Source organism: Coregonus lavaretus (genome assembly GCF_964263955.1).
Source record: "Coregonus lavaretus genome assembly, chromosome: 10".
NCBI classification, from domain to species: domain Eukaryota; kingdom Metazoa; phylum Chordata; class Actinopteri; order Salmoniformes; family Salmonidae; genus Coregonus; species Coregonus lavaretus.
In genome coordinates this window covers 31716481-31739104 of record NC_139997.1, presented here as the reverse complement: position 1 = coordinate 31739104, position 22624 = coordinate 31716481, and the positions used below count along the sequence as shown (strand labels likewise).

Genomic DNA, 22624 nt, shown 5'->3' with positions numbered 1-22624 from the left:
AAGCCCCCTTTACTGGCTCAAATAGCCGACCAATCAGCCTGTTACCAACCCGTAGTAAACTTTTTGGAGATTTTTTGTTGTTGACCAGATACAATGCTATTTTACTGTAAAGATATTGACAACAGACTTTCAGCACGCTTATAGGAAAGGACATTCAACAAGCACAGCACTTGCACAAATGACTGATGATTGGCTGAGAGAAATTGATGGTAAAAAGATTGTGGGAGCTGTTTTGTTAGACTTCAGTGCGGCTTTTGACATTATCGATCATAGTCTGTTGATGGAAAAACGTATGTGTTATAGCTTTACACTCCCTGCTATATTGTGGATAAAGAGTTACCTGTCTAACAGAACACAGAGGGTGTTCTTTAATGGATGCCTCTCCAACATAATCTAGGTAGAATCAGGAATTCCCCAAGGCAGCTGTCTAGGCCCCTTAATTTTTTCAATATTTACTAATGACATGCCACTGCCTTTGAGTAAAGCCAGTGTGTCTATGTATGCGGATGACTTAACACTATACACGTCAGCAACTACAGCGAGTGAAATTACCGCAACACTTAACAAAGAGCTGCAGTTAGTTTCAGAATGTGTGGCAAGGAATACGTTAGATCTAAATATTTCAAAAACTAAAAGTATTGTATTTGGGACAAATAATTCACTAAACCCTAAACCTCAACTAAATTTTATAATAAATAATGTGGAAATTGAGCATGTTGGGGTGACTAAACTGCTTGGAGTAACCCTGGATTGTAAACTGTCATGGTCAAAACATGTTGAAACAACAGTAGCTAAGATGGGGGGAAGTCTGTCCATAATAAACCGCTGCTCTGCCTTTTTAACAACACTATCAACAAGGCAGTTCCTACAGGCTCTAGTTTTGTCGCACCTGGACTACTGTTCAGTCGTGTGGTCAGGTGCCACAAAGAAACCTCTGAGAATTACAATTGGCTCAGAACAGGGCAGCACGGCTGGTCCTTAAATGTACGCAGAGGGCTAACATTAATAATATGCATGTAAATCTCTCATGGATCAAAGTGGAGGAGAGACTGACTTCATCACTACTTGTTTTTGTAATAAGTGTTGACATGCTGAATGCACCGAGGTGTCTGTTTAAACTACTAGCACACAGCTCGGACACCCATGCATACCCCACAAGACATGCCACCAAAGGTCTCTTCACAATCCCCAAGTCAAGAACAGACTATGGGAGGCGCACAGTACTACATAGAGCCATGGCTACATGGAACTCTATTCCACATCAGCTAACTGATACAAGCAATAGAATCAGATTTTTTTTAAACTGATACAAAAATACACCTTCTGGAACAGAGGGGACTGTGAAGAGGCACACACAGGCACAGACACACATACACATGATAAGACACCCACTCTACACACACGTACACATGGATGTTGTATTGTAAATATGTGATAGTGGAGTAGTGGCCTGAGGGAACACACTAAATGTATTGGGTAAAGTGTAATGTCATGTAATATTTTAAATTGTGTGTAACTGCTTTAATGTTGCTGGACCCCAGGAAGAGTAGCTGCTGCCTTGGCAGCAGCTAATGGGGATCCTTAATAAATAAATACAAATACTGACACACACTAGTGACTAAAGAGAGAGTGAGAGAGTCACACAGTAGCGCTTTGCTGTGCTGTGCAGTGTAGATCTATCTATCTATCTATCTATCTATCTATCGACCTGCTGTGCAAAAAACCCATCCCTCTCTACCGTTACTGGAATTACATTCAATAACCTGCTATTGAATAAATAGACCAACATGCTTTAATAGAAGGGGTTTTAAACAGAACAAGGCTCTAATTAGAATAGTAGTAAAATATTTTTGTTTCATTTTTACACTTTATTCAGACAGCTAGAAACAGAAGGGGAGACAGGCAAGTGGGAAAACAGTAGGAAGGGTGGATACGGGGATTAAACCCTGGTCTCTGGTGGGGAGCTGAGTATATGTGACTGGCTGGGAGCGTTAGGCCTACCGCTAAACCACAGGCTCTGCACAGCTAGTTTTCCCTGTGAATCAGATTCCCTGTGCCGCACTGCCGCTGCGCTCCAGTCAGATCAGAGAATGGACAAAGTGATCACCATTATTAGGTGGGTGGAGAGGGGATGGAGGGGGGCTGAGGAATAACTCAGTCTAACTGAGAGAGGAGTTGAGAGGAAGAGAAGAGCGGAGGTGGCATTTTGTTCTCTAACCTAAGGCAAAGCCCTTGTGCCTGGTGTAATGATCGCTCCTTCAAGCTTCCCTCCCCCTCCTCCTCTGTAGTGAGGGAGCCTCTCTCTCTCTCTTTCTTTTGTTGGGATCTCTTTTGTTGCGGTGTAGGCTCCCGCTTCTCTGTGTGTCTGTGTTGTACACCCTGCCTGGCACCGTCTCTGCTGCTGCCGTTGGGCCCCGCTAATTGTACAGATGTCTATAGCAGCAGAGATCAGCTAGTGGGGACAGCACTGTGAGGGCTAGAGGGAGGGAGGCAGGGAATGAGAAGAGAAGTAGAATGGGAGGTGGTGGTGGCAGGGGAGAGGTGGAGGAATTGGGGAAGGGTACGTGAGAGGAGGAGTAGGAAAAGGACAGGGAAAAGCCAGAAGAAGGGGAAAGAGGGGGAGGGACAGAGGGAGGTGTGTGAGGGCTGCTGGTGGCACATCATTACTGTCAGGCTGTCTGATGAAGCGAGGAGGAGTGGAGGAGAGGAGCGGAGGAGAGAGGAGGGGCGGTGCCTGTTCTTAATACCTGAGGATTACTCTTGTCTTCTATTAGAGACACAACACGGAGCAGAGAGAACAGAGTGTGTGTGTGTTTTTGGTTTTATTATCCTTGTATCCTTGTGGGGACCAGGATAGTAAAACAAGGAAAATTCTGATAAGTGGGGACATCTTGCCAGAACAAGCAAAAAGGCTATTTTAGGTTTAGGGTTACAATTAGGGTTAGAGTAAGAATTAGGGTTTAGTGTTGTCACGATACCAGAATTTTGACTTTGATGCCGATACCAGGTTTAGTATCACAATACTCTATACACTCCACTCCACCCACCTTGGAAGGGGCTGGAGGCCTGCTGGGCCAGGGTGAGGTGCTCGTCACTCAGGTGGTAGACAGGCTGGTGCTGGTTGATCTCCACGCTGGTGCACACGTTACTCTCCCCATGGAGGAAGAAGGGGAACGAGCACGACAGGTGTTCACTGTGGAGAGAGAGAAAGAGAGCGAGAGAACAGAGTGAGTCATTTTAACTTGGATGGATCATTCTGGGAGCGGATGTGTGTGAACTGTTGAATGGATGACACAACAGATCAGAAGGAGAGGGAGGATGAGAAGAGAAAGGGCAAAACACTCAATTTCCCTGCTAATGGAGGGATGGAGGAGCGGAGCGAGAGAATGAAGAGGAGGAAGATTAAAAAGGAGCTCTCTCTTTTGTGGGAGATTACAATGACATCTTTGAGCCATGGAAAGCTCCTGGCTGGAATACAAGAGGAGGCGAGGTTAGGGAAATGATGTCACTGATTTAACGGAGACATAACATGAAATCATCACAAAACAAATCAAGTCGATTCAACAGGGTCGATCATCTCACTCACCAGTGGAACATAGAACTTAATCACTTAACGGTATTGTGTGTGTATGCTTGTGTGTTGATTTTGGATTTGTTGTTTGCACTCCAAGTGACCAACAAAGAGGGCAAACCTTGGCTCACTTTGGCATGCCATCAAAGTGGTGAGCTCTTGAGAACGCTATCCGACACATACAGAGTTACAGACATGCCATCCAAAGTTCTGACGTTGAAAAAGACACCAGCATAACTTCAATTGGGATGAGAGGAAGCGAGAGAGATAGAGGGAGTAGAGAAAGAAAGTGAGAGGGAGCAAGAGAGATGGAAGGAGTGACAGGGAAAGAAAGCGAGAGAGAGAGAGAGAGGAGTTAGGCATGGACTATTGTCTCTGTCTCTCTGTGTCTGCTTCCTCTCATCCTACGCGGCACAGCCACCTGACAGATGACCAAATGAAAGCAGATACAGTAAATTTGGGAGAGGATCAAAGAAGGGGTGCCTCCTTAGAGGATTTGGTTAAGCAAATATCTCTCCCTCTCTCTACCGCTCTCTCTCCCTGGCAGAGTTGCTGCTGCAGAGGATTACAGAAAAGAAGGAGAATGAAAAAAATAGCAAAAGAAGTGAGGGAATCAGACTAATAATATGTTATGATCATGAGAGGGTCTGAGGAACTAAGTGGCACGAAGCTGGAGGAGAGAGCATGTCTCCTGCGAGAGGATAATACCTTGGCTGTAGACGGGGCATTCGGAAAGTATTCAGATCCCTTGACTTTTTCCACATGTTGTTACGTTAGAGCTTTATTCTAAAATGGATTCAAAAATATATATATCCTAATCAATCTACACACAATACCCCATAATGACAAAGCGAAAACAGGTTTTTAGAAATTTTAGCACATTTAAAAATCAGACATAGCTTATTTACGTAAGTATTCAGACCCTTTGCTATGAGACTCGAAATTGAGCTCAGGTGCATCCTGTTTCCACTGATCATACTTGAGATGTTTCTACAACTTGATTGGAGTCCACCTATGGTAAATTCAATTGATTGGACATGATTTGGAAAGGCACACACCTGTCTATATAAGGTCCCACAGTTGACAGTGCATGTCAGAGCAAAAACCAAGCCATGAGGTCGAAGGAATTGTCCGTAGAGCTCCGAGACAGGATTGTGTCTAGGCACAGTTCTGGGGAAGGGGACCAAAACATTTATGCAGCATTAAAGGTCTCCAAGAACACAGTGGCCTCCATCATTCTTAAATGGAAGAAGTTTGGAACAACCAACACTCTTACGAGAGCTTTCCGCCCGGCCAAACTGAGAAATCGGGGGAGAAGGGCCTTGGTCAGGGAGGTGACCAAGAACCCAATGGTCACTCTGACAGAGCTCCAGAGTTCCTCTGTGGAGATGGGAGAACCTTCCAGAAGGACAACCATCTCTGCAGCACTCCACCAATCAGGCCTTTATGGTAGAGTGGCCAGACGGAAGCCACTCCTCAGTAAAAGGCACACGACAGCCCGCTTGGAGTTTGCCAAAAGGCCCCTAAAGACTCTCAGACCATGAGAAACAAGATTCTCTGGTCTGATGAAACCAAGATTGAACTATTTGGCCTGAATGCCAAGCGTCACGTCTGATGGAAACCTGGCACCATTCCTACGGTGAAGCATGGTGGTGGCAGCATCATGCTGTGGGGATGTTTTTCAGCAGCACGGACTGCGAGACTAGTCAGGGTCGAGGGAAAGATGAACGGAGCAAAGTACAGCGAGATCCTTCATGAAAACCTGCTCCAGAGCGCTCAGGACATCAGACTGGGGCGAAGGTTCACCTTAAAACAGGACAACGACCCTAAGCACACAGCCAAGACAACGCAGGAGTGGCTTCGGGAAAAGTCTCTGAATGTCCTTGAGTGGCCCAGCCAGAGGCCGGACTTGAACCCGATCGAACATCTCTGGAAAGACCTGAAAATAGCTGTGCAACGACGCTCCCCATCCAACCTGACAGAGCTTGAGAGGATCTGCAGAGAAGAATGGGAGAAACTCCCCAAATACAGGTGTGCCAAGCTTGTAACGTCATACCTAAGAAGACCAGAGGCTGTAATCGCTGCCAAAGGTGCTTCAACAAAGTACTGAGTAAAGGGTCTGAATACTTATCTAACTGTGATTTCTGTTTTATTTTTTTAATACATTTACAAAACTGTCTAAAAACCAGTTTTTGCTTTCTCATTATGGGGGATTGACCTCTTGATTGATGATTGTGTAGATTGATGAGGGGGGGGAAACAATTTAATTTAATCAATTTTAGAATAAGGCTGTAACGTAAAATTTGGAAAAAGTCAAGGGATCTGAATACTTTCCGAATGCACTGTATAATCATTTACACTACAGAGCGTATTCGTGTACCATGCACTAACAAGGATAGCCTATACAACGGAAATAAGTAATTCACTTGATTGTATTATCCTTGATCGTTTTTTAAATGTATGTAGCTACTGAATGTATGTATTTTTTTAAATTGTAAAATCAATTAAATCAATCAATACCAAGAGAGGTGTTGCCTTATCTTATCAGCTGTGATACTTATAGGAAAAATGTACCAATGAAAATAGTCACCATAACTTATCCCCTTGTATGAACTGTTTTCTTCATAAGATCAATAAAAGAGTGAGATAGCAACAAAAGGAGCTGAACATATTCCTGGTGGCTGATGACTAGGCCACGCCCACGCCCACGGACGTTAGTTTCTTCTCCACAATGAGTCTGGATCTGAGTACCTCCCCGACCCTTCACTGAATGCGAACACATTCGGGGCCATCTGATTGGTCCAGAAACCAATAGGTTGAGCCAGAACCAGAACCCACGTGGGTAAATTCATCATCAAATCAAATCACATTTTATTTGCCACATGCGCCGAATACAACAGGTGTAGACATTACTGTGAAATGCTTACTTACAGCCCTTAACCAACAATGCATTTATTTTTTCATAAAAAAGTCAAATAAAACAACAACAAAAAAGTGTTGAGAAAAAAAGAGCAGAAGTAAAATAAAATAACAGTAGGGAGGCTATATACAGGGGGGTACCGGTGCAGAGTCAATGTGCGGGGGCACCGGCTAGTTGAGGTAGTTGAGGTAATATGTACATGTGGGTAGAGTTAAAGTGACAGAGTAGCAGCAGCGTAAAAAGATGGGGTGGGGGTGCAAATAGTCCGGGTAGCCATGATTAGCTGTTCAGGAGTCTTATGGCTTGGGGGTAGAAGCTGTTGAGAAGCCTTTTGGACCTAGACTTGGTGCTACGGTACCGCTTGCCGTGCGGTAGCAGAGAGAACAGTCTATGACTAGGGTGGCTGGAGTCTTTGACAATTTTGAGGGCCTTCCTCTGACACATCATTGGCTTTGATACTCTAATTGGTCCAATCTCTCAGACGATCCAATCGCTGATGACTTTGTTTTGTGCAACACCCCTCGTGCCCCTTGTCACCACAAACGACATCAATGATGGCAGTCTCAGACTAAAGCATGTGGCGAACGATAGAGCAGTGGAAGTATTTAGTTTGAGTCGCCAGGCTAGATGGCTGTCGAGTCAGAAGTCTTTCCCTGTGTTTAGGGCATGTTAACAGAGCTGCTCTACTCTTTAATGTCTGTAGGAACAGCTCCAGGCTCAGAGGTAGTACAAGTAGTTAACCCATCACTACAGACACACTAGTAAAAGCATCAGCACAGACACACACATTTCCTCACTACTGTCTGTCTATTAAGCAGACTCCCTCCTCTCTTTGTCTCTGCTCAGACATTCTGGCTGCTGTTAGGTTCCCACAGAGCAGCCTGTCTCTTCCTGCCCTGGGGCCAGACTGACTAGAAGGTCACGGAGGGAAGGTCTCTCCCTGCCCCCAGGGCAGACAGACTAGAAGGTCACCGTGGGAGGGTCTCTCCCTGCCCCCAGGGCAGACTGACTAGAAGGTCACGGTGGGAGGGTCTCTCCATGCCCCCAGGACAGACTGACTAGGGGTGGATTTACATGAGTAAAATATGTCTAGTGAGATCTATCTTCAACATCAGATTTGCTAATTTTCTGTGAATCTAAACCGAAATTGAACCGACCTCAAAAAGCACTAATCGCTTAGCACTACCGTATTCCCCCCCCTTTTTTTCAGTGGGCATTGTGTATACTCACTTCTAAATCCCCACTATGCGTATCAAAGTAGTGTAGTGGAGGTATACGCAGTATAAATGAACCCTTTACACCCCAATAAAATTCTAGAATGCTGCTGTAGATTACTGAGAATTGTCAAGATAAAGCTCATTTTCTCACACATTTCAAACAAACAGACATAGCTCAAAAACAAAGAACAAATGACAATTACAAGTTAACTTACTTTTAAAGAGCACAACCTCTTCTTTAATATGACACCACATTCATGTCAATAGGAATAACACTCATATTGTCTTCCATTGTGTAAAGACACTCACTATCAAAATACGATTAACACAACACAACAACAAAAAACTTGAGTATGTAAATTGTAGTACATTTGACTAAATTACTAAATAAAAAAATTATATACATATAAATATTCTTTACATATAAATAAATACAATTATCCAAAATGTGACCAGAGGACAATACTCAAAGTATTTCAGAGCGCAAACAAAGTAGGCTATTTGATTGACAACAATTCTTACTTCTGTAACAATGTAAAAAGGCAAACAACTATTCAGAATGTAGGTAACCTCTCTCAATAAGATTTAGGACAGACCAGGCCTAGAAATAGTAGCCTACTTTGACAACAATTCAGTGAATGCAACAAGTATTAGATAGAGAGAAGATACAAAACAACAACTGTTCAGAGACAATAAAAGATTTGTAGGACAAATTCATACTGTGTTTCACACTCACTTTAGTGTTTGCATTTAGCCTACAACATGTCGTGGAACTTCTGGAAGCACTGCCCCATCCTGCAAAGTGGCACAGAACACGTAGAGCACCCAAAGGTTTCTACACATCTCCCACTCTTTGCCCAGCGTCCAGATGCACACCACACCCCCTCTCTTGCGCCCTTCAAACTCCACCTGCTTTCAAATGAGTTACAACTCAGTACACGCGCCCTGGTGCCACACTCTTGGATACCCTCTTCCTGCCACTGTAGACATATCACAAAGTGAATGCAGAAGCTGAATTTTGAATGCCTTCTGGGACCAGCGCCTGCGGCTTCTGAGAAGGGGCCTTTGCAGAGTCCCCCAGACACTGTACGCATTTATGATGGAAATGTTGAGCATCCCCCAAAACCCATACTTCCACCGTTTTCTGCCTGTGCGTCCAACATTGTAATAGCTCCTCAGTTGGTCAAGATGGTCAACCCCGTCCATTTTCTTGTTGTAATCCATTACAAGCTCTGGAACAGATATAAGATCCAACCACTTTTAAAAACAACTCCAAAACCCCTGCCACTGTCACTTTAGGCCCAGGCTGTGTGGTACAAGGGTGAACGGTGGGATTGGGGCAGACACACTCGGGTGTGCTCTCCCTCTTCCTCCTCCTCTCCATCTGCTTCGTACTCTCCCTCCTCCTCCTACTCTACTCTTCCTCCTCTTCACTCTCCTCTTCCTCTATCCCTCCACTCTCCTCTCGCTCCACTCCTCCCTCCTTGCTCCACATCTCTATCTATCTATCTATCTATCTATCCCTCCAATCATCTCTAACTCCTATTCCTCCCTGCTTTTTGCTGCTGAGCTCTGAATCTCCACATCACTTCCCTCACTTTCACTGACCTAGAGGAACAGAGTAAGAGAGGGAGATGAGCAACAAATAGGATACAATTGTGGTCAGGAACATGATCTCCCTCTCACACTGTCTCTCTCTTCCTTCCTCTTTCTTTTTCTCAACCATACACATATTCTCTTCCTGATAAGGGGTCTCTCTCTCTCCCTCTCCCCCTCCCCTAACTACAGAGTTCGCAAATGTTAGCTGATTAGTTACGAAGCTGGGACAGTTTCCAAATGAATTGCATCGGTAGAAACAGGACAAAATAAGCAACGTGTTAGCTGGTTATGTAAACAAATATCCAACTCATCATATGAGTTCCTTTGCGCGGGCAACTACTACCCAAACACGACAGCTAATAAGTCAAATAATAGGAAAACAAGGCAATGTATAGCCTATGACTATCTGCACCTAGCAAACCATGACCTAAACCCAAGAGATAAAAACAAATTACTCTAGCCTTAATTTCAGTAGCTAGTTAGCTGGTTGTCTGTATGGATAGCTAGTGAAAGTGACAGTTGAAGTTGACGCTTCGTGAGCACAGCCTTAATGTACCGCTACACACAACATTTCTTGCCTGACAGACTAACTAGTTAACTAGCTAGCTATAGCAAGCAGCTTGGGCCGTTTCCATATGAATTAAATCGGTAGAAACAAGACAAAACAACCAACTACTTAGCTGACTATATAAAGTAGAACACTGCAAATATTTCCATGAGACAGAGAGCAATCATTCGAGCTCCACCGCTGATGTGCTCGCCTGTACCAACGAAGTTATCATGACATGACTTGGTAATCTGAGAGCTATTCCCCAAGTTTCACAGCATCAAACATCGACAACACCAAACACACAGTACCAGTCAAAGGTTTGGACACACCTACTCAAGGGTTTTTCTTGATTTTTACTATTTTCTACACTGTAAAATATATTTTATATTTGAGATTCTTCAAAGTAGCCATCCTTTGCCTTGATGACAGCTTTGCACACGCTTGGCATTCTCTCAAACAGCTTCATGAGGTAGTCACCTGGAATGCATTTCAATTAACAGGTGTGCCTTCTTAATGGAATTTCTTTCCTTCTTAATGCGTTTGAGCCAATCAGTTGTGTTGTGACAAGGTAGGGGTGGTATACAGAAGACAGCCCTATTTGGTAAAAGACCAAGTCCATATTATGGCAAGAACAGCTCAAATAAGCAAAGAGAAACAACAGTCCATCATTACTTTAAGACATGAAGGTAAGTCAATGCGGAACATTTCAAGAACTTTGAAAGTTTCTTCAAGTGCAGTCGCAAAAACCATCAAGAGCTATGATGAAACTGGCCCTCATGAGGACCACCACAGGAAAGGAAGACCCAGAGATACCTCTGCTACAGAGGATAAGTTCATTAGAGTTACCAGCCTCAGAAATTGCCGCCCAAATAAATGCTTCAAAGAGTTCAAGTAACAGACACATCTCAACATCAACTGTTCAGAGGAGGCTGCGTGAATCAGGCCTTCATGGTCGAATTGCTGCAAAGAAACCACTACTAAAGGACACCAATAATAAGAAGAGACTTGCTTGGGCCAAGAAACACGAGCAATGGACATTAGACCGTGGAAATCTGTCCTTTGGTCTGATGAGTCCAAATTTGAGATTTTTGGTTCCAACCGCCGTGTCTTTGTGAGACGCAGAAGTAGGTGAACGGATGATCTCCACGTGTGGTTCCCAACGTGAAGCATGGAGGAAGTGGTGTGATGGTGTGGGGGTGCTTTGCTGGTGACACTGTCAGTGATTTATTTAGAATTCAATGCACACTTAACCAGCATGGCTACCACAGCATTCTGCAGCGATACGCCATCCCATCTGGTTTGCGCTTAGTGGGACTATCATTTGTTTTTCAACAGGACAATGACCCAACACACCTCCAGGCTGTGTAAAGGCTATTTGACCAAGAAGGAGAGTGATGGAGTGCTGCATCAGATGACCTGGCCTCCACGACCTCAACCAAATTGAGATGGTCTGGGATGAGTTGGACCGCAGAGTGAAGGAAAAGCAGCCAACAAGTGCTCAGCATATGTGGGAACTCCTTCAAGACTGTTGGAAAAGCATTCCAGGTGAAGCTGGTTGAGAGAATGCCAAGAGGGTGCAAAGTTGTCATCAAGGCAAAGGGTGGCTACTTTGAAGAATCTAAAATCTAAAATATATTTTGATTTGTTTAACACTTTTTTGGTTACTACATGATTCCACATATGTTATTTCATAGTTTTGATGCCTTCACTATTATTCTACAATGTAGAAAATAGTAAAAACAAAGAAAACTCCTTCAATAAGTAGGTGTGTCCAAACTTTTGACTGGTAGTGTATATCTGCTGTTTACTTATTTCACTCACCTCGACATCATCGCTGCAAGGACGTGTCCGAATTCATATCACCAACCAACATAGATACAGCCTCTTTCACAGTGAAAAGCAAGAAAACATTGTTCTAAAATCCACACCGCACATGCGAGCGGTTTCATGGACATTGTCACGACTTCCTCCGAAGCTGCCTCCTCTCCTTGCTCGGGCAGGCTCCGGCGTTCGTCGTCACCGGTCTTCTAGCCACTGCCGCTCCTCATCTCATCATTCCATTTGTTTTGTCTTGTTTATTACACACACCTGGTTTCAATTCCCCTCATCAGTACCTGCATAAGTGTTCCCTCTGCCCCCTTGTCTTTGTGTGTGATTGTTTATTGTGGAGGTTAATTTAGCTCGGTATTTTGTATCGCCGGGATATTCACCCGTGTGCCTTGTTGTTTCCAGAGCGCTGTATATTTCCGCACTGGAGTGTTTGACGCATTGCTGCGACCGCTGAGTCAACGGAATAAACCTGTTATTATGTGATTTACCCTCCTGCGCCTGACTCCTTCAAATCACATCACCACAGAATCACACACCTAACCATGGAGTGAGCACGAGAAGAGCCCATGCCTGGAGTCGTGGCACGGGTCCACGAGCATTCCAGGATGCTAGCCAGCTTGGGAGAAGCGATGGATCGGGTTCTCCAGGTCGTCCAATGCCTGGAGAGGAGAAGACCCAACCCGTCGGGACCAGCTGAGCGACCGGATCCGGCCACCCACACTCCAGCACCCCGAGGTATTCATCTATCCCGACCGAGGGAGTTTGACGGGACGGCTGCCTGCTGCCAGGGATTGCTCCCGCAGCTGGACCTCTACTTCGTGAACATCAGCCCGGCTCCATCGGAGCAGGAGAAGGTGTCTGCCCTCGTCTCCTGCCTCTCGGGGAAAGCCCTGGAGTGGGCCAACGCGGTCTGGAGAGAAGGAGGAACCGCGTTGGACAACTACGGGGAGTTCGCTTGCCTGTTCCGGGCAGTCTTCGACCACCCGCCTGAAGGACGAGATGCGGGTGAGCGTCTGGTCCAACTGAGGCAGGGGACGAGGACCGCGCTGGACTTCGCCCTGGAGTTTCGGACCCTAGCGGCTGGGTCCGGGTGGAACGAGTGGGCCCTGATCTACGGATTCCGGTGCAGCCTGCGACAGGACGTCCGAAGGGTGGACAGGAGTCCGTTCCGATGGAGCTGGGTGGGGCAGCGATCTGGGAGAACGGAGGAGGACAGCTTCAGTGTCACTCTTGTGGCAGAAGAGGACATTATACTGCATGCTGTTGTCAGGGTTCTTCCGGGTCTGGAGGCGGCAGTCAGGGCACTCTCGCATCACCCCAGGTAGCGCAAACCCACAATCGGTCAGAGCCCTCTGCTGCACACTGCACCATACACGTCACCTTCCCTGACTACCCCGTAGTTTCCCAGCGTAAGGCGCTGGTCAATTCAGGTGCAGCTGGGAACTTTATGGACAGATCGTTAGCTCTAAGTCTAGGTATTCCATTGGTTCCCCTATCCACTCCACTGCCAATCAAAGCACTTGACAGTCGACCATTAGGGTCAGGGTTCATTAGGGAAGTTACAGCACAAGTCACGATGGTTCCCCAAAGGACCCATAGAGAGCACGTCACATTTATTATTATTTTACCTACCCTGACACCCCCGATTTACCTGTTGTGTTGGGTCTTCCCTGGTTAGCACTACACAATCCCACCTTTTCATGGCCGCAGAGGGTTCTCACGGGGTGGTCGCGAGAGTGTCAGGGTAGGTGCCTAGCTGTTTCCGTTGGTGCAGCCACGGTGGAAAGTCCAGACACTTCCTCCACCGTCCGCATCCCCCCCGAATACCTCAATTTGGCGCATGCGTTTTCCAAAACGCAGGCGACCAAATTACCACCTCATCGGGGAGGGGGTGATTGCGCGATAAACCTAAGAGTAGATGCTGTGCCTCCCATGAGTCATGTATATCCCCTGTCGCAGGCTGAAACGGAGGCGATGGGGACATACGTCTCTGAGTCCCTGCGCCAGGGGTTCATACATCCCTCCACTTCGCCCGCCTCCTATAGTTTCTTTTTTGTGAAGAAGAAAGACGGAGGTCTGCACCCGTGCATTGATTACCGAGCATTGAACAAGGGGACAATACGTTATCCTCTGCCCCTCATCCAATCTGTGATCGAGTCAATGAATGGGGAGCGCTTTTTCACAAAATTAGATCTCCGGAGTGCTCTTATCCAGAGCGACTAACAGTTAGTGAGTGCATACATTTTTTTCCCCCATACTAGCCCCCCTGTGGGAATCGAACCCACAACCCTGGCATTGCAAGCACCATGCTCTACCAACTGAGCTACACGGGACTACAACCTGGTGTGTGTCCGAGAGGGGGACGAATGGAAGACAGCATTCAGCACAACCACGGGGCATTACGAATACCTGGTGATGCCGTATGGTTTGATGAATGCTCCATCCGTTTTCCAGTCCTTTGTGAACTAGGTGTTTCGGGATATGCTTGGTCACGGTATAGTGGTCTACATCGATGACATTCTGGTGTATTCCGCTACGCGTGCCGAGCATGTGTCCCTGGTTCGCAAAGTGCTGGGCCGACTTTATGCCAAGGCAGAGAAGTGTCTGTTTTTCCAGCAGTCCGTCTCCTTCCTCGGATACTGCATTACCACGTCAGGTGTGGAGATGGAGGGAGATTGCATTTCAGCCGTGCGTAATTAGCCGACTCCAACCACGTTAAAGGAGGTGCAGCGCTTTATTGGCTTTGCCAACTACTATCTGAGGTTTATCCGGGGCTTTGGCCAGGTCGCAGCTCCCATCACATCTCTGTTGAAGGGTGGGCCGTCCCGGCTCCGCTGGTCTGCTGAGGCTGACAGGGCCTTCAGTAACCTTAGGGTTCTGTTCACCTCAGCCCCAGTACTGGCCCATCCCGATCCATCACTACCATTTGTAGTGGAGGTGGATGCGTCCGAGGTAGGGACAGGCGCTGTCCTGTCTCAACGCTCGGGCACGCCACAAAAGCTCCGCCCCTGTGCCTTCTTCTCCAAGAAGCTCAGCCTGGCGGAGCAGAACTACGACGTTGGTGATCGGGAGCTTTTGGCTGTAGTCAGAGTCCTGACAGTGTGGAGGCACAAGCTCGAGGAGGCGAAACACCCTTTCCTCGCCTGGACGGACCACCGTAACCTGGAGCACATCCAGGCAACAAGGAGGCTGAACCCTTGCCAGGCCAGGTGGGCCCTATTCTTCACCCGGTTTGAGTTTACTCTGTCATACATCCCGGGTACGAAGAACGTGAAGGCAGACACGCTATCACAACTGTACGACACAGAGGAGAGGCCCATACACAACACCCCCATACTCCCGGCCTCCTGCATTGTGGCGCCGGTAGTATGGACGATGGACGCGGACATAGAGCGGGCGGTACGCACAGAGCCATCTCCACCTCAGTGTCCAGCTGGGCTGCAGTACGTGCCATCTCTTGTCCGTGACCGTCTGATCTAGCCCAAACGTCTCCCTCCTCTGGTCACCCAGGTATCGGTCGTACAGTGCGCTGCCTGACCGGAAAGTACTGGTGGCCTACCTTGGATAAGGACGTGAGGGTGTATGTCTCCTCCTGCTCGGTGTGCGCCCAGAGTACGGCACCTAGGCACCTCCCAGCGGGTAAGTTACAGCCCTTACCAGTTCCACAACGACCATGGTCCCACCTGTGTATTGACTTCCTCACTGATCTTCCCGTCTCTCAGAGTAACACCACCATCCTGGTCGTTGTGGCCCGCTTTTCAAAAGCCTGCCGCCTCCTTCCTCTGCCCGGTCTCCCCACGGCCCTGCAGATGGCGGAGGCCCTGTTTACTCACGTCTTCCGTCAGTACGGGGTGCCAGAGGCCATAGTGTCTGACAGGTGTCCCCAGTACAGGGGTCCCCAGTAAATCACAGAATAAACCTGTTATTCTGTGATTTACCCTCCTGCGCCTGACTCCTTCAAATCACATCACCACAGACAGAGATGGAACTATCCATTAGAAATTTAGAAAAAGGGGCGATCTAAAGATGCAACAACTATCATGGGTTGCTAATAAACTCAGCAAAAAAAGAAACGTCCCTTTTTCAGGACCCTGTCTTTCAAAGATAATTCGTAAAAATCCAAATAACTTCACAGATCTTCATTGTAAAGGGTTTAAACACTGTTTCCCATGCTTGTTCAATTAACCATAAACAATTAATGAACATGCACCTGTGGAACGGTCGTTAAGACACTAACAGCTTAAAGACGGTAGGCAATTAAGGTCACAGTGATGAAAACTTAGGACACTAAAGAGGCCTTTCTACGGACTCTGAAAAACACCAAATGAGAGATGCCCAGGGTCCCTGCTCATCTGCGTGAACGTGCCTTAGGCATGCTGCAAGGAGGCATGAGGACTGCAGATGTGGCCAGGGCAATAAATTGCAGTGTCCGTACTGTGAGACGCCTAAGACAGCGCTACAGGTAGACAGGACGTACAGCTGATCGTCCTCGCAGTGGCAGACCACGTGTAACAACACCTACACAGGATCGGTACATCCGAACATCACACCTGCGGGACAGGTACAAGATAGCAACAACAACTGCCCGAGTTACACCAGGAACGCACAATCCCTCCATCATTGCTCAGACTGTCCGCAATAGGCTGAAAGAGGCTGGACTGAGGGCTTGTAGGCCTGTTGTAAGGCAGATCCTCACCAGACATCACCGGCAACAACGTCGCCTATGGTCACAAATCCACCGTCGCTGGACCACACAGGACTGGCAAAAAGTGCTCTTCACTGACAAGTAGCGGTTTTGTCTCACCAGGCGTGATGGTCGGATTCGCATTTATCGTCGAAGGAATGAGCGTTACACCGAGGCCTGTACTCTGAAGCGGGATCGATTTGGAGGTGGAGGATCCATCATGGTCTGGGGCGGTGTGTCACAGCATCATCGCACTGAGCTTGTTGTCATTGCAGGCAATCTCAACGCTGTGCGTTACAGGGAAGACATCCTCCTTCCTCATGTGGTACCCTTCCTGCAGGCTCATCCTGACATGACCCTCCAGCATGACAATACCACCAGCCATACTGCTCGTTCTATGCGTGATTTCCTGCAAGACAGGAATGTCAGTGTTCTGCTATGGCCAGCGAAGAGCCCGGATCTCAATCCCATTGAGCACGTCTGGGATCTGTTGGATCGGAGGGTGAGGGCTAAGGCCATTCCCCCCAGAAATGTCTGCGAACTTGCAGGTGCCTTGGTGGAAGAGTGGGGTAACATCTCACAGCAAGAACTAGCAAATCTGGTGCAGTCCATGAGGAGGAGATGCACTGCAGTACTTAATGCAGCTGGTGGCCACACCAGATACTGACTGTTACTTTTGGTTTTGACCCCCCATTTGTTCAGGGACACATTATTCCATTTATGTTAGTCACATGTCTGTGGAACTTGTTCAGTTTATGTCTCAGTTGTTGAATCCTCCACATTTCTATGGTTAGATTTTGGCTATAGGCTACTATGAAGCAAGGTAAGACATGCCTCGTAATATGAAGTAAAACGTCCAGGTTTCAAACAATTAACAAACAGGGAAAATATAGTCATGCTAATGATATGCCTAAACGTCTTCTGGTACATGGAAAGACTTTCCCAAAATCCTTTTCAATTAAATGTTAACTAGCTACAAAGTAGCCTATGCTTACCTGTCAGAATGATATCATGATTATTTGCATCAATCCAGTGGCCATTTGTTTTGCAAACTCCATCTCATGTGCTACAGAAACACTGCTAACCGAACAACAATGCTAGGGAACTTGAATTAAAGGGTAACTACACAAAAAATATATTTTCCCCAGACCTCAAAAGTGGTCTCCTGATGTGGTTTAAGCATTATTGTGAACTTAGAAAAACAACAAAATTGGATGTTCTATGATAAAGGTGTGACTTCGAGTGGAAACCTGCACAGTACAGCTTGGGTTGGCCTGACTGAAAAACCAATATGGGTTTTATCATTTTAGGTCATTCAGAGTGTATGTTATGTTTCTCATAGAATTTTTCACACCGGTAGCCTTTCCTTCACGGGGCGGAGCGTTTGGGAAATGTTGGGCATAATTAGAGTATACCCACTTCTCCAGGCACCACTGCACCCATATACACATACAGGGCAAGCCTTCAGGGCTGTGACAGCTCAGCCAACCACCTGTGAGGGTGTGACAGAGAGAGTAGCGGGGAGGGGCTGGAGACTAAGTCAGGCATGTGCTCCGCCCCCTCCGTTACCATGGCACTGCAACCACAAAAGGCAGAGAGAAGGTCTAGACTACCAGGTGAGGTGTCTAAGAGGAGGGACAGAGAGACAGAGAGACAGAAAGCGAGAGAGAGAGAGACCGCCCAGCATAGCTGCTGTGCTTTGGGTCGGTGTCATCCCTCTCAGTATGCAAAACAATATCAGTACTACTGTCAGTCTGTGTGAGCTGTGCAGACTAAACACACAAGCTGTCTGTAGAGAGCAACATCGCAGGAGTAAACAGGGAGACCACAAAATCCTCATCATTTACTCACAACCCCTTTCAAGGACACAAAAATACACACTCTGCTTCTCAAAACCCACACCAGTGGACTTCTACACACACACATACACACTCAGAGCCAGGACTCAAGAGTTCAGCCAGATGGGTTCTCAGTTCATCGCGCAGACAGGAATAAATATCTCTCCAGGAAGCAGAAGGGTGGAGGTGTGTGTTTCATGATTAACGACTCATGGTGTAATTGTAGTAACATACAGGAACTCAAGTCCTTCTGGTCACCCGACCTAGAATACCTCACAATCAAATGCCGACCGTATTATCTCCCCCAAAACATTTTTTGGGTTATAGTCACGGCCGTGTATATCCCCCCTCAAGCCGATACCACAACGGCCCTCAAAGAACTTCACTGGACTTTATGAAAACTGGAAACCACATATCCTGAGGCTGCATTTATTGTAGCCGGGGATTTTAACAAAGCAAATCTGAGGATTAAGCTGCCGAAGTTCTATCAACATATCGACTGTTGTACTCGCGCTGCTAAAATCCTTGACCATTGCTATTCGAACTTTCGGAAAATTTGACCACGACTCAATTTTGCTCCTCCCTTCCTATAGGCAGAAACTCCAACAGGAAGTACCCGTGCTAAGGACTATTCAACACTGGTCTGACCAATCGGAATCCACACTTCCAAGATTGCTTTGATCACGCGGACTGGGATATCTTCCGGGTATCTTGCGAAAATAATTTAGACGAATACACTGAAACGGTGACTGAGTTTATCAGGAAGTGTATAGGTGATGTTGTGCCAACTGTGACTATTAAAACCTACCCTAACCAGAAACCGTGGATAGATGCAGCATTCGCACATAACTGAAAGTGCGAACCACCACATTTAACCATGGCAAGGTGACTGGGAATATGGCAGAATACAAAACAGTGTAGCTACTCGCTCCGCAAGGCAATTAAACTGGCAAAACATCAGTATAGAGACAAAGTGGAGTCGCAATTCAATGGCTCAGACACAAGACGTATGTGGCAGGGTCTACAGCCAATCACGGACTACAAAAGGAAAACCAGCCAAGTCGCCGACACTGACGTCTCGCTTCCAGACAAGCTAAACACCTTCTTCGCCCACTTTGAGGAGAACACAGTGCCACCGACGAGGCCCACTACCAAGGACTGTGGCCTCTCCTTCTCCGTGGCCGACGTGAGTAAGACTTTTAAGCATGTTAACCCCCGCAAGGCTGCCGGCCCAGATGGCATCCCTAGCCGCGTCCTCATAGCATGCGCAGACCAGCTGGCTGGTGTGTTTACGGACATATTCAATCTCTCCCTTTCCCAGTCTGCTGTACCTACATGCTTCAAGATGGCCACCATTGTTCCTGTACCCAGGAAAGCAAAGGTAACTGAACTAAATGACTATCGCCCCGTAGCACTCACCTCTGTCATCATGAAGTGCTTTGAGAGACTAGTCAAGGATCATATCACCTCTACCTTACCTGTCACTCTAGACCCACTTCAATTTGCTTACCGCCCCAATAGATCCACAGACGATGCAATCGCCATCACACTGCACAATCCCATCTGGACAAGAGGAATACCTATGTAAGAATGCTGTTCATTGACTATAGCTCAGCATTCAACACCATAGTACCCTCCAAACTCATCATTAAGCTAGAGGCCCTGGGTCTGAACCCCGCCCTGTGCAACTGAGTCCTGGACTTCCTGACGGGCCACCCCCAGGTGGTGAAGGTAGGAAACAACATTTCCACTTCGCTGATCCTCAACACTGGGGCCCCACAAGGGTGCGTGCTCAGCCCCCTCCTGTACTCCCTGTTCACCCATGACTGCATGGCCAAGCACGCCTCCAACTCAATCATCAAGTTTGCAGACGACACAACAGTAGTAGGCTTGATTACCAACAATGACGAGACCGCCTACAGGGAGGAGGTGAGGGCTCTGGGAGTGTGGTGCCAGGAAAATAACCTCTCACTCAACGTCAACAAAACAAAGGAGATCGTGGACTTCAGGAAACAGCAGAGGGTGCACCCCCCCTATCCACATCGACGGGACCGCAGTGGAGAAGGTGGAAAGCTTCAAGTTCCTTGGCCTACACATCACTGACAAACTGAAATGGTCCACCCACGCAGGCAGTGTGGTGAAGAAGGCGCAACAGAGCCTCTTCAACCTCAGGAGGCTGAAGATATTTGGCTTGGCACCTAAAACTCTCACAAACTTTTACCGATGCACAATTGAGAGCATCCTGTTGTGACGTATCACCGCCTGGTACGGCAACTGCACCGCCCGCATACGCAGGGCTCTCCAGAGGGTGGTGCGGTCTGCCGAACACATTACAGAGGGCAAACTACCCGCCCTCCAAGACACCTACAGCACCCGATGTCACAGGAAGGCCAAAAAGATCATCAAGGACATCAACCACCCGAGCCACTGCCTGTTCACCCCGCTATCATCCAGAAGGCGAGGTCAGTACAGGTGCATCAAAGCTGGGACCGAGAGAATGAAAAACAGCTTCTATCTCAAGTCCATCAGACTGTTAAATAGCCATCACTAGCACTGCTGCTGCCTATTGAAATCAATGGCCACTTTAAGAAATGGAACACTAGTCACTTTAATAATGTTTACATATCTTGCACTACTCATCTCATATGTATATACTGTATTCTATTCTATAATATTCTACTGTATCTTAGTCCATGCCGCTCTGTCATTGCTTGTCCATATATGTACATATTCTTAAATTCCATTCCTTACTAGATTTGTGTATATTGGGTATATGTTGTGAAATTGTTAGATACTACTTGTTAGATATTACTGCACTGTCGGAGCTAGAAGCACAAGCATTTCGCTACACCCGCAATAACATCTGCTAAACACGTGTATGTGACAAATAAAATTTGATTCGATTTGATTTGAGACTGTGCTGAAAGAGTGTGATCTATAAAGCTGGTAGGAGAGAACATTTTGACACAGAGTGAAATCCAATAAGGAACGCTTATTTCCATTTTAAAACATTTTAGTGGTGTGTGTGTGTGTGTGTGTGTATATATATATATATATATAGGTGTGTGTGTGTGTGTGTGTGTGTGTGTGTGTGTGTGTGTGTGTGTGTGTGTGTGTGTGTGTGTGTGTGTTATGTGTTGCCCGGCTGAGGGAGCTAAAGGGATGGAGGGCTGCCAGCTGTGGCCCAGTAAGCAGAACAGCAGCCAAATCACATCAACACAGACTGTGTGGGCAATGATCCTTTTCACCCTCTATCAGAAAAACGCACTGGTCAATTCAGTGAGCTACCATTTAAAGAGGGTAATATAGATGTTTATGAAAAAACAACAATGAGAAGTTTCCTATCTTAAATATCATCACACGGAGAGAGTACATTAAACAGTGAGTATTGATCAAATTCTCAAGTGCTCATTGAGGCATTTCTTATCGGCTGATGTTTTTCTCTGTTGTGCGACGACTAAATGTCAATAGGTAAAAAACTGGTGTTTGTTTTTAACCCTTAGTAGCCCCCTTGCCCAGAATTATAAAAACAACAAATACAACAGAGACACATGACTAACCGATGTGACGTGACGTACACACACACAAAGGGGCAGGGGATTTGTCGCGAGCCCCAGTGACACGAGTTGGCTGAAAAGTGCAGCACAATCACATTGGGCCAGGCTCGGCTGATGTGACTGCTGTTGCCTCGGCCTTGTGGCGTGCCACCATGGGCCCATTGTCACTGTCACGGCCAGCGCACACACACTGTCAGCTCCAAACAAACTCCGTAATCTCTCAATTCTTCTGCAAACATACCCGCCTCCCCCATGCACGCAAACACACACCATAGCCCCATAGCATTATACACACTGACTGATAAACAGAGCAGGTGTGTCTGAACTGCGACAGGCAGGGTGGGGTTGGACTGTGTGAAGGTATGTATGGGGTGTAGAGTGGACGGCCATTGAAGTAATATTTGTTCCAATATTCTTGGACGGCTTTACTTCCTTGTCTCCTTTCACTGATCTGAACACTTATCATAAAGGCAAGGAAACATGGAGAGGATACTCTACTAGGCTACTGTTGGAACACTGCCCTGTACTGAGAGACCATGCAGTCTAATGTCATCTCATTAAAACATTTACATAAGCCCCCTTTCAGTAAACACACCCAAACAGAGTATTGCTCTTCCTGCTACTCTTCCTCTCTCTTTGATGCAAATCCTGACTGGCCTTTAACTCAGGAAAACAGGAGACAATAAGATAATCCTTTGTGGTTTTGGACCCCAGACATGATGCACTTTAAAGACCAGGTGGTGAATTTGCGTTGTGTTGGTTGGCACAGGCGGGCCATGGAAATTGGGTGGCAAAGGGCAGCCTGGAGGCAGAGCCAGGGGAGAAGAAGGAGATGAGGGAAAGACCTGGTGGTTTTGA

The 22624-nt window shown here is 46.8% G+C and overlaps 1 protein-coding gene across 1 annotated transcript in view; it reads right to left on the bottom strand.

The window, feature by feature from the left end:
- LOC311135611 (mediator of RNA polymerase II transcription subunit 13-like) overlaps positions 1 to 22624 on the bottom strand; it is a 104662-nt gene that overhangs the window by 38953 nt on the left and 43085 nt on the right. Inside the window, exon 4 of the mRNA XM_084169624.1 lies at positions 3048 to 3193. Within this exon, the coding sequence (XP_084025750.1) occupies positions 3048 to 3193 (146 nt within the window). The remainder of the gene's footprint in view (positions 1 to 3047; positions 3194 to 22624) is intronic.